Raw genomic sequence first — 17,033 nt, 5'->3', positions numbered from 1 at the left:
TGGCGCCCCACCAGTGAATATTCTTAATGTAAAACTGAAAAACTCAGTGGACACATTTGAATCCACTTTGGTACTGATGAGAGCAAGCCGTCCCTTGCTTTTCCCATCCTCTGCTGAAGAGGTCAAGGCAGGGCAAGATTCAGGGGATTCAGCTGCAGCGGTGATATAGTATTAACTTTCTTCTCCAAAGCAAGAGCCTCGTTCCAGTGTACTGAACAATAGTGTCTTCACTTTTTAAGGGACAGCAAAAAGACTCAACATTTCTCAGAAATCCAATCTGCAAACTTTCCATTAAAATAAATAAATAAATAACTCCAGCCATTCTCCAAACCAATTTAGTACAATAAAATAACGACATAATCCGGGACCATTTCGCTGAGCCATGTTTCAGTGAAGGTAAGAAGGCAGGTTTCTTTTATGTCACGTTAAATAAATAAACAAATTACATAAATATAAAATGATGATCTGAATATCACAAGCGAAACACAGGACCAAGTGACTCGAAGCCAGTGCTCCCCGTGGGGGGTGGGGGTTCCCAACTGTGGCAAGACTCGGAGCCAGTGCTCCCCGTAGGGGGTGGGGGTTCCCAACTGTGGCAAGACTCGGAGCCAGTGCTCCCCGTGGGGGGTGGGGGTTCCCAACTGTGGCAAGACTCGGAGCCAGTGCTCCCTGTGGGGGTTCACAAGAAGCTCCAGCCATGCCACGCCATGCTGACGGAACCTCGCTTTGCCACTGCAACCTCGCAGCCTGAGCAACAAATCGCTCGTAGGAGCACCGTCTTGTGCAGAGGCTAGGACAGGCATAGCTTCTGCTATCCTCATAGAATGAGGCACACCAGTTCTCATCCAGTTTTTGCAACACACAGACAAACACCAACACACCCACTTATACTGACATACATGTCTGTCTATTTATCTGTCCGTCCATCTGTGCGTCCGTCTCTTTATCTATCTATCTTTCTGTCTGTCTAGCTACCTATCGATCGATCTATCTATCTATCTATCTATCTATCTATCTATCTATCTATCTATCTATCTATCTATCTATCTATCTATCTATCTATCTATCTATCTATCTATCTATCTATCTTTCTATCTATCTATCTAAACTTAGCACAAAAAGTAAGGAAATGTGTGTTTGGTAGATTATTTCTCTGTTGTAACGATGCTTCTTGGCAGTAAATCTTATATCAGGCAGCTGACTGTCAGCACCTGGGGTACCAGAAGCTCAACACAAGAGTCAATAGCAGCAGCAAAACAAGCTGTTTGGCATTGCAGAAAAGATTTGGCAAATTTTTCATGGCGCAACCCACATACTCAGCTCTGCTGCTCATCCCACAAATGCATGTTCCTTACAAATGTGGCGCCATTTAAAAGGGAAATAAACAGGCTTTCCAACGGTATAAGATTTACTGCCAAGAAGCATTGTTACAACAAAGAAATAATCTACCAAGCACACATTTCCTTACTTTTTGTGCTACTTATATCTATCAACTCACATGCAGTGTACATTTTTCCCAATATACCTGTGAAGAGGGTTTATAGCAAAATAATAATAAATATATATATATATTATACACCGATGAGCCAAAACATTAAAACCACTGACAGGTCAGTGATTAACACTGATGTCGTTACAGTGGCACCTGTCAAGGGGTGGACATATCAGGCAGCAGGTGAGCAGTCAGTTCTTGAAGTTGATGAGTTGAAATAGGAAAAATGGGCAAGTGTAAGGATCTGAGTGACCTTGTCAAGGGCCAAATTATGGTGGCTAGACAACTGGGTCAGAGCATCTCCAAAACGACAGGTCTTGTGGGGTGTTCCTGGTATGCAGTGGTCAGTACCTACCAAAAGTGGTCCGGACAAATGCTGAACCATTGACAGGTCATGGACCCCCAAGGCTCATTGATGTAGGTGGGGGAGCGAAGGCTAGCCCGTCTGGTCCGATCCCACAGAAGAGCTGCTGTAGCTCAAACTGCTGAAAAAGTAATGCTGGCTAAGACAGACGGGGGACTTCCGGTATGCCGACAGACTAGAGCAGACGCGATTCATATAATCCCTACATAAAATGCTACGAGTAACAACATTTTGACCCTGTTCAGCTGCGGTGAGTTAATTTGAGATAAGAAGCCAATTCACTAGTGTCGGGCAAGCAAAAAAGCGACGTCAAATGTGAAAACCATACCCGAGTCTACCAAGCTAACGAAGCTAGCTAGGGAGGGTAGGGAAAGGGGATATGGGCTCCATCCACCATTTATTTATTTATTGGTTTTTCTCTCCCTTTTTTTTTTTGGGGGGGGGGTCCATTGCATATGCCACAATCACTCTCAGGTAAACAATTATTATGGCTAACAGTGGTGTAAATACGGGTGGGGGATGTGGGGTTTGAATGATCTCCTGGAATGTGGGGGTGTTAATGGGCCTGTAAAAAGAGCAAGGATATTCTCACACTTAAAAGATCTTAAATCAGATATTATGTTCCTTCAAGAGACTCATCTATGCACTATTGATTATCAACGATTAAGTCGACCCTGGCTAAGTTTGATCTTTCACTCTAAGTCTAACATTAGAACAAGAGGTGCTGCAATATTGATTAGGAAAAATATTCCCTTTACTCCTGCTGAAACTATTTGTGATAATAATGGGCGATATATAATAGTGGTTGGCACCTTGTGTCAACACCCAGTGGTGTTAGTGAACGTGTATGCCCCAAATTATGACGACGAGGATTTCATGAAGAAGCTTCTTTCTTCAATACCCAAATTCACTCTTGCATAGACTATTTTGTCATAGATAAAACGCCTCATCTCCTAGTAGTTTCTGCTGAATACTTGGCAAGGGTAAACTCAGATCACTCTCCTCTAGCTCTAGACCTGAACTTTAAGTCCCAACCCAAAGAATTCCGTCCCTGGAAATCTGACCCCACACTTCTCTCAGACTCTAACTTTTGTACCTCTATTTCACAGACAATAATTTTGTTTCTAGAAACCAACCACACTGATGATATTAGCCCCAGTTTACTTTGGGAGACTCTGAAAGCGGTCCTTAGAGGCAAAATAATTTCATATTCCGCACATATTAACAGGACAATAAAGAAACAAAAGGAAGAACTACTAAAATCCATAGCTGATCTAGATCGACGTTATGCATTGGCTCCAACAGCAGAACAGTACAAAGAAAAAGTGGAAAAGCAGACAGAATTTAATCTTCTATCAACAAAGGAGACAGAGAGACTTTTGTTCAAAACACGGGGCACCTTATATGAGCACGGGGAAAAAGCAGGGCGTCTTCTTGCACAGCAGTTAAGGGGTAGGTTAGCCTCGCAATCGATTACTCAAATAGAAAACATTTCAGGTCAGATAATAACTGACCCATCTGGGATCAATGACACTTTCAGGTCTTTCTACTCCCAACTCTATGAATCAGAGTCACGAAGAGACAATTCTGAAATGTTGAATTTTTTTTCAAAACACAGCATGCCAAACCTATCAACAGAAGATAACGACATCTTAAAAAACCCATAAGTGTAGCTGAGATAACCAAAGCCATTGCACTGATGCATAGTGGGAAATCTCCGGGGCCTGATGGCTTCTGTGTAGAATTTTTTTAAAAGTTTTCTAAACAGCTTGCCCCCCTCTTGTTGGAGATGTTTAATGACTCTCTGCAGCAAGGCACATTACCACCCACTCTTAGACAAGCTACCATATCTCTGATACATAAAAAAGGAAAGGATCCAGATAAGTGTTCATCATACCGTCCTGTCTCACTCCTCAATTTGGATGTTAAAATACTGGCAAAAGTTTTGGCCTGCAGACTAGAAACTGTTCTACCCACTGTCATATCAGAAGACCAAACCGGGTTTATCAAGAACCGTCACTCATTCACAAATGTGCGATGTCTCCTGGATATAATTTTCTCTCCATCCCTATACCTGTTCCAGAGGGGGTAATCTCTCTGGATGCCAAAAAGGCCTTCGACCAGGTGGAATGGAACTACTTATTTTTTTCCCTCCGCCAGTTCGGTTTTGGAGAGCGCTTTGTAGCTTGGGTGCGTTTGCTGTATGTGTCCCCCCATGCATGTGTATGTACAAATAATATCAGGTCCAAATTTTCCCCTTTAATGAGGGGGACACGCCAAGGCTGTCTGTTGTCCTTCCTCCTCTTTGCTGTAGCTATTGAGCCTTTGTCTATTGCTCTTAAAACCAACAGACTCATTCCAGGTGTTATGAGAGCGGGGGTGGAGCATAAAGTGTCACTGTATGCAGATAACCTGCTAATTTATGTGTTGGACCCCAAAACAGCCATTCCTCACATTTTAAGGACACTCAGGACCTTTGGCATGTTCTCTGGATATAAACTCAACATAGGAAAGAGTGACTTTTTTCCTATTAATCATATGGCAGGAGATATTACACAGTCTGACGTGCCATTCAATCTCTCCCCAACATTTAAATATTTAGGTATCAACATTTCTCGAAAAATATCACTACTATTTGACGATAATTTTGCTGCACTCAACTCAAAAGTTAGGGAAGATCTTCAAAAGTGGAACAGCCTACAGATCACATTGGCAGGGAGAATACAAAGTATTAAAATGAATATTTTCCCACCATATCTGTACCTTTTTCAATGTTTACCTCTCTTCCTACCCAGGTCCTTCTTTCGCAACATTGACAGTATATTCTCCTCCTTTATATAGAGCAATAAATCTCCAAGGCTTCAAAAATCCCTACTACAGAGGAGTAGATCGGTGGGTGGCTTGGGGCTCCCAAATTTACAGCGCTACTATTGGGCAGCCAATTTGCAGAAAATTGTGTACTGGGCTTTTTGTCCCGAAACTCAATGGTGCCAACTGGAATCATACTCATGTCACTCCTCTTTCTTAAAAGCCTTGGTATGCCATGTCAACAGACTGAAACCCAAACAATACACAGATAATCCGATAGTCATATCCACATTGAAAATCTGGCAGCAAATAAAGAAACACTCTGGCTAGGACACGCTTCCCCTCAACACCCCAATATGTAATAATGAACTTTTCAAACCTGCAAAGCTTAACGCCAGATTCTCTCATTAGGAAAAACAAGGTCTTAGCACAATGGGGGATCTATACAGTGGGGGTACATTTTCCAGCTTTGCTCAGTTGTGTAGCTCCTTTAATCTACAGCAAGCTGATCGCTTCAGGTATTTCCAAATTCGGCATTTTCTAAAATCGAATACACCTTCTTTTCCAGATTTTCCACCGCCCTCTGGGACTGATAACCTCTTGCCGGCAACAAAAATGACGAGGGGGCATATTCCGTTTCTATATGACCTCCTAGCCCTAGATGCACCTCTGGCTTTACAGAGGTTTAAGACAGAGTGGGAGGCAGAACTTGGCGTTACAATACAGGATGATTGGTGGAATGAGGCGCTGAAGGACATAAAATCCTGTTCAACTTGTGCACGATTTCAATTGATTCAATTCAAAATAGTTCATAGGGCACATTTTAGGAAATCTAAACTTGCTAGAATATACCCAAATGTGACTGACACCTGTGACAGATGTTTCCAGCGTCCCTGCAATCTCACTCATATGTTCTGGTCATGCCCGAGACTAAAGGAGTACTGGAAGTCTTACTTTACAGTCATCTCGGTGATATTAGGACAAGTGATAGAACCATCCCCCCAGATTGCTATATTTGGTGTACCTGAGGCAGGCAAGACTATGTCAGCGAAGCGGGCAAATGTGATCTCGTTCACTTCTCTACTAGCCCGCCGGAGAATACTTTAATGTGGAAGAAATCATTGCCTCCTTCACCCACTTCATGGTTGTCTGATACAATGTCATTTCAGAGTTGGAAAAGATCAAATTCTCCTTACGGGGCTCAACAAACAAATTTTACAGTCATTGGCAGCCCTTGATTGCTTATGTTAAGAGCCTGACCTCCGTTTCCCCAGAATGACTGCTTCTACAAGCAGTTGAAAATAGTATAGCAGCTGAAGTATTGGCAATACATTGAACATTTTGAAATAGATAAATATGCCATGCAAGGACCCATACACATATACAATTTTTTCTTCTCTCTATTTTTACTTTTTTCATTTTATTTTACTTTTTTGTCATTATAATTATTATTATTGTCATTTTAATTTATTTATTCATCTTTAATACTCTTCTAAAATCTATTATTCACTATTTTCTGTATTTTTTTGTTGTTATCTAGGATATGTATCACTGCTATTATTGTAAACATTACCAGGAGCTGGGTGTGGGGGGGGTTGTTCGGTGGGGGGGTGTTGGGGTTCAGTATTGGAGAAATCTCTGTCATTGTGTCATTGTAATGCTCTGTAATGACTCCTTAGAAAAAAAATAGAAAAGCCAATAAAATGTGTCTATAAAAAAAAAAGATAGACAGGTGTCAGAACACACAGTCAAGTCAAGTCATTTTATTTGTATAGCCCAATATCACAAATGACCCATTTGCCTCAGGGGGCTTCACAGCAACACAACATCCTGTCATTAGACCCTCATCGCAGCTTGCTGCGTATGGGGCTGTGTAGCTGCAGACAGGTCACAGTGTCCATAATGACCCCTGTCCTCCACTGAAAGTGCCTACAATGGGGATGTGGGCATCAGAACTGGACCATGGAGCAGTGGAAGAAGGTGGCCTGGTCTGATGAATCACACTTTCTTTTACATGCACGTGGATGGCCGGGTGCATGTGCATCGTTAACCTGGGGAAGAGATGGTACCAGGATGCACTATGGGAAGAAGAAGGCAAGCCAGTGGAGGCAGTGTGGTGCTGTGGTCAGTGTTCTGCTGGGAAACCCTGGGTCCTGGCATTCATGTGGATCTTACTTTGACACGTACCACCTACCTAAACATCATTGCAGACCAGGTACACCCCTCATGGCAGCGGTGTTCCCTGATGGCAGTGGCCTCTTTCAGCAGGATAATGCTCCCTGCCACTCTGCAAAAAATGTTCAGGAATGGTTTGAGGAACATGACAAAGAGTTCAAGGTGTTGCCTCGGCCTCCAAATTCCCCAGATCTCAGTCCAATTGAGCATCTGTGGGAGGTGCTGGAAAAACAAGTCTGATCCATGAAGGCTCCATCTCACAACTTACAGACTTAAAGGATCTGCTGCTGCTGTCTTGGTGCCAGATACCAGAGGACACCTTCAGAGGTCTTGTGGAGTCCATGCCTCAATGGGTCAGAACTGTTTTGGCAGCAGGAAGGGGACCTACCAAATATCAGGCAGGTGGTTTTAATGTTTTGGCCGATCGACACGACCCCCCCCCCCCACACACACAAACACTCTTCTTTGGATGAAGAGTGGTAGACTGAGGACAAATCACCCATTTGAACTTACTGATTTGTGTGTGTGTGTGCTCCCGCACATGTGTACATGCTTGTGTTAAGAGCTCATCAGCCCGCAGCGATACACAACGCCATACTATGAATGTGTTGTCTACATTCAGCAAAATCATGGTTGCCTGAAAATATATCAACTCAATGCATTACGACTGCCACTGACCGCCCTGGGCCGCTGAGTGAAATACAAGCATGCCTGCCATTTCAGCACTCATCCATCCACTCCGCCACACACACACACACACACACACACACACACACACACACACACACACACACACACACACACACACACACACACACACACACACACACACATAAAAACACGCATGCTTGTTGTTCAGCAGCGTATCGCTTGGTGTTGGAGTGTGGATAAGGGCGTAGGCTGTATAACCAACGCACAGTCAGCAATTCTGCTGCATTCAGCAGGAAACTGAAACTTACTGGAGTGACATATGTGAGGAGTAAAGGGGAGAAGCACACAGACAAAAGGAACAAAGCTCAGGCCTCTGGCTCAGCCCATTTCAACTAATTACCCCATCAGACACAGGACCGCTTTGCTGCCCCCTCTCCCATGAAAAGGATGCAGTCCCCGGGGAAGAAGGTCTCTCCCCCTCTTGGGAATCACATGAAACAGGAGTGCTGTCGTGGATTAATGTTCCCCAGGAGCATGAAAACATCTCCTGTCATCGAACTGAATGAGCTGAATTTCCAGCTACGCCAAACGATCAGACGGCTCCCCCGGGAAAGTCTGCTTGTGCATGCAGCGTCTTCTCCGTCAAGACTCGGCGGTGCTGGAGGGAGACGGCTTAAAGACGGCAGGGAAGAAAATGATACTTGGGGACAGCCTGGCTGAGACGAGGATCTAGTGTTGCTTGGGGAGAGACAGGGAGCTCCTGAGTGGTTCAGTGCCAGGGTCAAAAACCAGGACCGGCTCTCAGGAAGGTAGCGTCTCTGTCTCTCGCCTCCCCTGTTGCCTTCCAGATGATACGTAAGAGGTCACAACTGAGCACAGTTAACTGACCTCCGTGTTGGACTGCAAACAACCCAGGTCCCATTAATAAAACCAACATACACCACATCCTACTTGTCAACAGGTGATTTCAGTGGTATCGATCAACTGCTAGAAAGTCTATCTTGAATACAAAAAAGCAAGACGAAAAAATAAATATATTGCTATTTAAAACAGACAAACGTTCAGGGGTGCATTCTTTTTACTACAGACTGCATTTACTTCGTCTTTCTGTTTCAAAGCAAATGAGAAACCATGCACCTACCTTTTCCCTCAGCATTTTGGCTCTTCTACTGTTCTGCACAAGTCGTCTCCCGAGCTTCTTGGCATACCAAATAGAGGCAAACATTGCGACAGGTGAAAGATAATGCTGTCTTGTTTGCAGTGACAGCCCAAAGGGCTCTAGCTGCTGCCCATTTCGGCTGTCTGTTCCTTATCGGTGCAGTCCACGAGCAGAAACACAAAAAAAAAAAGGTGGGGGGGGGGGCTGAGGGAGAGCTCAAGTGGGACCTGCAGAGGGAGAGTGTCTGTGCAGCTGAGGCAGGTCTCTCTCCGCCACAAAGCAAGGGGGGGGGGGGGGACGTGTCAGTGTGCAAGGTTAAGAGGGAGGGAGGAGGGACCTCTGCCTTCCACGTGGAAACAGCATCTTCAGCACCAATAAAAACCTGGTGGGATGCCGTCTCCGGCCTCAGCCATTTTTTTGGGGGCGGGGGGGGGGGCTTTATTGCCACTATAAACTATGCCCAGTAAGGATCACAGCATAGATTATCTCTACCTGAACCGAACCACAAAGAGGACAGGAACTTGACATCACAGTTTCCCAGCTGTATTCCTAAACCATTTCATCGTTTCTCTAACGAGCCACGCATGACATCCCTCCATCCATGATCCAAGCAGGGCCGCGGGGATGCCAGAGCCTGTCCCAGCAGTCACTGGGCGGCAGGCAGGGACACACCCGGGACAGGCCGCCAGACCATCACAGACACATATAACACAACTCATCAAATACAGCATGACAGCCCTGATAAAATCACAAGAGATAAGAGCAACACGGGCCTGCTGGGGACGCCGGCTTGTCATCTGTAAACATCAGCAGTTGCAGATGAGCTTGACTGAAGAGGCAGACACTCACACTGTAGCTCATAATGAGGTTTATTAACAGTGTTACGCTGCGTGTCACCCACCTTCCCCTCTCATCTTTCTGTGCATGCTGGAACCAGACACGCTGCGCTTTGTCTTCTGGCTTCAGTTCAACCCTCCCTGATCAACTGGCTAACTCGCCTCCCTGATCGACTGGCTAACTCGCCTCCCTGATCGACTGGCTAACTCGCCTCCCTGATCGACTGGCTAACTCGCCTCCCTGATCAACTGGCTAACTCGCCTCCCTGATCAACTGGCTAACTCGCCTCCCTGATCAACTGGCTAACTCGCCTCCCTGATCAACTGGCTAACTCGCCTCCCTGATCAACTGGCTAACTCGCCTCCCTGATCAACTGGCTAACTCGCCTCCCTGATCAACTGGCTAACTCGCCTCCCTGATCAACTGGCTAACTCGCCTCCCTGATCAACTGGCTAACTCGCCTCCCTGATCAACTGGCTAACTCGCCTCCCTGATCGACTGGTTAACTCGCCTCCCTGATCAACTGGCTAACTCGCCTCCCTGATCAACTGGCTAACTCGCCTCCCTGATCAACTGGCTAACTCGCCTCCCTGATCGACTGGCTAACTCGCCTCCCTGATCGACTGGCTAACTCGCCTCCCTGATCAACTGGCTAACTCGCCTCCCTGATCAACTGGCTAACTCACCTTCCATCCAAACAGCTGCGCTAAATCCCCCATCCCCATCCCATCCTAGTGTGTGTGTGTGTGTGTGTGTGTGTGTGTGTTCTTAGCACATTCATGACCAATGTCCAAGTATCATGTCAACCCTTGTGTCGCCTGAGAGAGGGAACATTGTGAGTTTGCTGCCAGGCCTCTCTGCACCAGCAAGGATGTCACCACACAGCTGAACAATGATGGACAACAGGGATGGGAGGATGACGTGGCTTTCTGCCTCCTCTGTTTGAACAGCTTCAGTAGCAACGTGGGCTCTTTCTCTTTTTTTCCGTGCTTAATTTCAATTAGTACCTGTCTCAAGTCTCTTTGAATTAGTACTCATCTCTGCTTTTTTTGTCTCGAGCAGGATAGCAAAATTAGATTTCCCCCTGAGAGAGGGGCTGGGGTCACCAGAGAACGATAAGAACTGTCATGGCGGTAGCAGGAACTGAGGACCAAAATGCAGATGTGGTAAGAGGTGAAAGAAAAGGTTGGCTGGTAGAAACATGAGGGGCTCAGGGACACGCATGACGAGAACATGGTGACATGGCACAGACATGGAACGCTCTGGCAACGAACAAGCTGAACAGCAAAACTTAAACACACAGGAACAGGAGTGAATAATCAACAACAGCTTTGGGGCAAAGGGGTAACAGAGGAAAACTGGACAAGAATCAGTACTAGGATGGGGTTGTCCTGGCAGGACAAGACATGAGACACAAACCAGGGCTGTAGTGGCCAGAACCAGGGGCAGCCATGAGAGCACCCCCCCGCCCATGGACGCCAACTGGCATCTTAGCCAGTAGCACGGGGGGGGGGGGGGGGGTTCAGTGGCTGAGAGGAACTGTAGCATGGATTAAGGCTCAGGAGTAGGCAAGGTAAACAGCTGTCAGCAGAGCGAGACATGGTGAGAGAAAACTTGAGCTAGACATGATAAGAAACTTAAAAAACAGGACTGGAGTGGCTGGAACCGGGAGTGGCCATGACGGTGCCCCCCTCCCATGGATGCCATCTGGTGTCCTAGCCAGTCAAAGGGGGTCCTGGAATGCAGCTTCACTGCAGCGGAATCAGAACAGGCACAGCAGCTTCAGCCGCAGGAAAACACAGGTGTGGCCCCCTCAGCTGCAGGGGAATCGGGGATGGCAGCTTTGGCTACAAAAGCTCCAGAGTGGCCACAACACCGGCTTCAGCTGCAGGGCACAGGGACGACCCAAACAGGTGACAGCAGCTTCCCCGCAGAGGAATCAGAACAGAAGCTTCGGCCGCGGGGAGACAAGAGGTGGCCCTCAGCTGTAGGGAAATCAGAACGGCAGCTTCGCTAGAGGAGAAATCAGAACGGCAGCTTCGCTAGAGGAGAAATCAGAACGGCAGCTTCGCTAGAGGAGAAATCAGAACGGCAGCTTCGCTAGAGGAGAAATCAGAACGGCAGCTTCGCTAGAGGAGAAATCAGAACGGCAGCTTCGCTAGAGGAGAAATCAGAACGGCAGTGTCAGCTGCGGGAAAACACAGAGGCAGTTCTCAGCTGCGGGGGGACTCAAGAACGGCAGTTTAAACTGTGCAGGATTCGGGAACAGCCGTGATGGACCACAGAGCAGACGGACAAAAGAGCAGCACTCATGATACACAGTCATCAGACATCAGGCATGGCAGTCACAGCCGCAGGAAAAACTCAGAGGCGGCTCTTGGCTGCAGGGAAAAGCCAGGAACAGGAGGGGCGGCATCTGCTGGGTCCTGGAATGGTCTGAGCGTTCTGTCACGTCGGGAGCAGGAATTGAGGACCCAAATGCAGACGTGGTACCAGGAGAAACAAAAGGGTCCCTGGCAGGAAACAGGAGGGGATCAGGAACACGCATGATGAGAACATGGTAGAGACATGGTGACGTGGGACAGACGTAGACGCTCTGACAATGAACAAACTAAACCACCGAACTTAAATACACAGAAACTTGACTGAATAATCAACAACAGCTTTGGGGCAAATGGGTAACAGAGGAAAACTGGACAGGACTCAGGCCCGGGATGGTGTTGTCCGAGCAGGACAAGACACGAGACCTGTAGCAAGTGAGGGAGGAGGGCAGAGGGAGCAGCTGCCCCGGGCCCACGGTTCTCTCTAGTTACAAAAGGGCCCACCTTGGGCCCCATCTGCCTGACTGAACATGCATTTTTGTTGTTTCGATGAATATTTGGAATACAATTTCTTTGTATATCTTGATTGTGGCAAAAAATAAAAAGTCAGACCACATCTGTCTCCTCTGCAGAGCACACAAGGCCCCACCACCGCCAAGGGCTTCTAGTCTTATGCAGCAACAAGCACCAGCGGGGGCACTGTGATCTGTTTGCACTGTCGTTGATTCCAGCTGGTCCTGGACCTTCATCAGGTCCCTGCCACTCTGAGTCAATCTGAGTCAATCTGGCTGCAGCCAGTCTGTTTCCCTTAATGGTTTTGTGACAATAAAAGTGGGGGAAAAAAGACCAGATCAGAGTGTTTCTGAAATCTGTTTAAAATCAAGAGGTGATGTGACATCATCATTACCGGTCTCTCTCTCTCTCTGTCTGTCTGTCTGTCTGTCTGTCTGTCTGTCTCTCTCTCTGTCTGTGCCTGTGTGTGGATGTGCGTCATTTGATAGAACGCTACCTCTGACTTTGACTTGCAGGTGCCTGTGTGTGCGTGTCTCTTGGACTTGTGCGGTGTGTAAGCTAGCTAGCCGTATTCTGTCTGCACTGGCTAAAATGTGGAAGAAGTAAAAGTTGGGCGCAGTAAAGTGTAAGGCGCAAGAGCAGAGAAGAATCTTGTGGCCTTGTGTTCCACTCACAAACTTCTCACCCTCAGCATCTCAGTCCTGCATGCCGGGCAAGTGTCCTGCTGTGAGCGTTGCTATTCGCCATGCAAGTGAACATGTTAGCGAGGAGCACGCAGCATTGACAGGAACAAGGTGGCTGAAAGGTAGAAGAGGATGAAGGAGAGGAGGGTGGTGCTATAAGATCAGGTCACATAACTGTATCAGGAATACGTTCCCATTTGGAGTGTTCAAACATGTCGGTGTTTTTGGATATTGGACATTTTGGGCACTTGATGGCTGACGACACTACAATGTTGCTGTTGTCATTTTTGCTGGATTGGGTTCAAACTGACAGCCGCTGGATGAAAACATCATTAGTAAGTTGTTTCATATGTATTATTTGTGATGACATAGGCTTGTCATGGATGCTGGCTGTCTGGGCTTTTTCAGAAACAGCGTTGTTTGTTGCTTCTCGTGTTGCAGACCAACACGTCTGCTCGGTCACTGTATTAACAAGCAGGCCACACATTGTTTGCACACTTGCGGTGTCTGCCACACAAGGCTCAGGGTGTGGTGTGACTCTGTGGTGGCAGTGCTCTCCTGTTTGCTGTTGTGTGTTGGGGCAGCAGATTGAGGGTAGCGGATGCAAACAGGCTCAATAAACTGATCCGCAAGGCCGGTGACGTTGTGGGGGTGGAACTGGACTCTCTGGTGGCGGTTTCTGAGTGGAGGATGCTGTTGAAGTTATGTGCCATCATGGACAATGTCTCCCAGCCACTCCATGCTGGCCGGGCTGACGTGCTGGTTGGGCACAGGAGTACTTTTAGTGATAGACTCATTCTGCCGAAATGCATTACAGAGCGCCACAGGAGGTCATTACTGCCTGTGGCCATCACACTTCACAACTCCTCCCTCAGACTCAGACACTCGGAGTTAGTGGTCATTGGACTGCCCTTCCACTTGTTTTACCCTGTCGGGTTTTGTTTGTGCTGTTGTTTTGTGCTGCGGTAGTGCAGTATAGCTAGGGTGTTATATGCTGATATATTTTGCTGTTATTTCTATTTTTTATTTTATCTTTTATTTCTGTTTGTTTGTTGTTCTTGCTTCTATTTGTTTCTATTTTCTTGTTACCTTGTATCTTGTTAGCGTTTAGTTTTTTTCAGTACTAGAGTGTGAGTGTCTGTAATAGGACCCAATTTCCCCTCGAGGATAAATCAAATATTCTGATTCTGATTCTGTAGTTTGTTGTCGTATGTGCGTTGACTGTGTGGCATGATTGTGTGGGCTACATGGTTGTGTGGCTGTATGGGCATCCATCACCACTGGACATCAAACCATGTATTCACTTGCCTTCTATCCTTGGCTGCCTGCCCCACTGGTTTAGTCTACCTCACTTCTCTATGCTTTATCTGACTGAGGTTTGAGCAAATTACTGGTAAAATCCATGGTGCTGACCTTGGTTCTGAAAGAGCCAATTAGCAGTTGTGCTGCTTAAATATCAGCAGGCCATTGGTTAATGATAAACCCATGGCACTGTCCATTGTGCTGAAATAGCACACCTCATTGTAATCCACATCTCTCTGTTCCGCCCTTCTGTCTACCTAAGTTTCCCCTTGGATCTGTCCTGCATCTCCATCCAGCCTATAGGCTGTACTGGGGTCCAATACAGGTCCTTGCCCTGTATGCAATGAGCAATTGGCTCCGTGCCTGCATGAGACACAAACCAGGGCTGCAGTGGCTGGAATTGGGGGTGGCTATGACAAGAACAGTATTAAGATGACACCATCAATGTTGTAATCTTTTGTGGCTTGGGAAACACTGGTCTTCTAATGAGAGATCGTTTAACCTTCTGGGGAGAATATTAATGACCCTGGATGTAAAGTAAATTCAGCGTTATCCGATCTGCAGAAACATTTGTCTGGACACTTCCTAATTTCACTGCAAGACCTTTTGAACACTAAATCTCACAAGACTGCCCGTTAGTCCCTTAGATATTACTGGCACCAACTTTCTAAAGAGTTAAAAGCTGCTCTGTATTAAAACAAAACGTCTGTGTCCACAACACTGAAAAAAGTGCTCTAAACTGTTAGTAATTTTAGTTATTAAATCAAAATTTGAAGGCTAAATAGTGACTTTGTTGTACCTTATCCATTATGTGTGGTGTGCCTCTGGGCTTAATTCTTGTACCTGTAGCATTACCTTAATCTATAAAAACCCGTTTGCCATCTTACTTGTTCCCATAATGTGGCAGTGGAAACCAAACCTCAACTGCAACACTAATTAAACACTCAACTGTGCAACGCAGCTAAATGATATGACAGTCAAGCTGCTGAAGACTGGCTCTCCAGCCATTCTTCAACTGAATTTATTCAGCATGTCTATAGAAAAATCAACTGTCCGGTTTTTTACTCCATAAATCAAGCCTGCAAATACAAATCTAATTTCTATTTGACAAATGTAATAGATGTAAAACCACCACACAACAACAACAACAACAACAACTGCTTCCAATTTTTTAACAGAGAAGACCATGGCAATAATGACATTGATTTTGTTCTTTTGGTAGCAAAGAGGTTTTGATGTGGAACTTTTGCAGTGGCTCATATTGGCTGGTGTTACATCGCACGTCTGCAGACTGCACGTGGTTAAGGTGAAGAAGAAAGCCACTTTATTTTGTCATGAAGGTTACAACGAAATGTGTTCTCTGTATTTAAACCATCCTATTGTATAGGAGCAGTGGGCAGCTGCAGCACCCGGGGACCAACTCCAGTTCTTCTTTCCACTGCCTTGCTCAGGGGCACAGGCAGGAGTATCAACCCTAACATGCATGTCTTTATGATGGTGGGAGGAAACCGGAGCCCCTGGAGGAAACCCACACAGACACGGGGAGAACATGCAAACTCCACACAGAAAGGACCTGGGACAGCCCGGGGTTCGAATCCAGGACTTTCTTGCTGTGAGGCAACAGGGCTAACCACCGGAACACCATGCCGCCCATTGATTGGTGTTATCTCCATCAATAATCCATGGCACATCTCCAGACTGCGCATGGTTACTGACAGACAAAACACATATTATGCCTCCCCCTATCCAAGCACCTTTGCTTGACAAAATCAGTGTTGTCTTTACCAACACCTGAAACACTGTTCTTGTTATATTTGTTCATTATATAATGAAATCCATCCATTAGCCAAGCCGCTTATCCCGACTGGGGTCACTAGATGCTGGAGCCTATTCCAGCAGTAATTGGACGGCAGGTGGGGAGACACCCTGGACAGGCTGCCAGTGCATCACAGCCCCCCCCCCCCACACACACACACACACACACATTCACACTTAGGAACAACTTTGTACGGCCGGTTCAACTGACCTACATGTCTTTGGACTGTGGGAGGAAACCGGAGCCCCCGGAGGAAACCCACACAGACATGGGGTGAACATGCAAACTCCACACAGAGGACAACCTGGGACAACCCCCCAGGTTGGACTACCCCGGGGCTCGAACCCAGGACCTTCTTGCTGTGAGGCCACCGAGCTAACCACTGTGCCATCCCTATATAATGAAATACATAATAAAATATGAATATTATATTACTATGAATAATTTTACCAAGTCTATTTTCTGTTGATATAATGAAATAGAAATACTGAGGTTCATACTTCCCTATGTTGCTGAAATTAATAAAAAAAGATAATTGCCATTTCAGGACATATACTGTATGTATAGTTGTTTTTTGGGGGGGGGCTGGGATGGTGGGGCTCTCAATGTTTGGTTTTTTTTTCAAACTCTAGAAGACAGTCACTTTTAAAGAGTAAAGGCTACAAAGCAGAACACAAAACAACTAGTATGAACAGCAGAACATAGACCAACTAGTATCACAGCAGAACATAGAACACTAGTATGCATAGCAGAACATAGAACAACTAGTATAACAGCAGAACATAAAACAACTAGTACGCACAGCAGAACATAGAACACTAGTATGCATAGCAGAACATAAAACAACTAGTATCACAGCAGAACATAAAACAACTAGTATGCATAGCAGAACATAAAACAACTAGTATCACA

General features: G+C 46.1%; 1 protein-coding gene across 1 annotated transcript in view; it reads right to left on the bottom strand.

Annotated features, from left to right (window-relative positions):
- The window catches only part of dlg2 (discs, large homolog 2 (Drosophila)), a 472,305-nt gene that overhangs the window by 148,608 nt on the left and 306,664 nt on the right, over positions 1-17,033 (bottom strand). Inside the window, exons 10-11 of the mRNA XM_056284931.1 lie at positions 14,745-14,784; positions 8,140-8,162 (exon numbers count right to left, since the gene is read on the bottom strand). Coding sequence (XP_056140906.1) covers positions 8,140-8,162; positions 14,745-14,784 — 63 coding nt within the window. The remainder of the gene's footprint in view (positions 1-8,139; positions 8,163-14,744; positions 14,785-17,033) is intronic.

Source organism: Lampris incognitus, chromosome 8 (genome assembly GCF_029633865.1).
Source record: "Lampris incognitus isolate fLamInc1 chromosome 8, fLamInc1.hap2, whole genome shotgun sequence".
Classification (NCBI taxonomy): Eukaryota; Metazoa; Chordata; class Actinopteri; order Lampriformes; family Lampridae; genus Lampris; species Lampris incognitus.
Note: the sequence above shows the minus strand (reverse complement) of the source record. Positions and strands in the feature narration are given on the sequence as shown.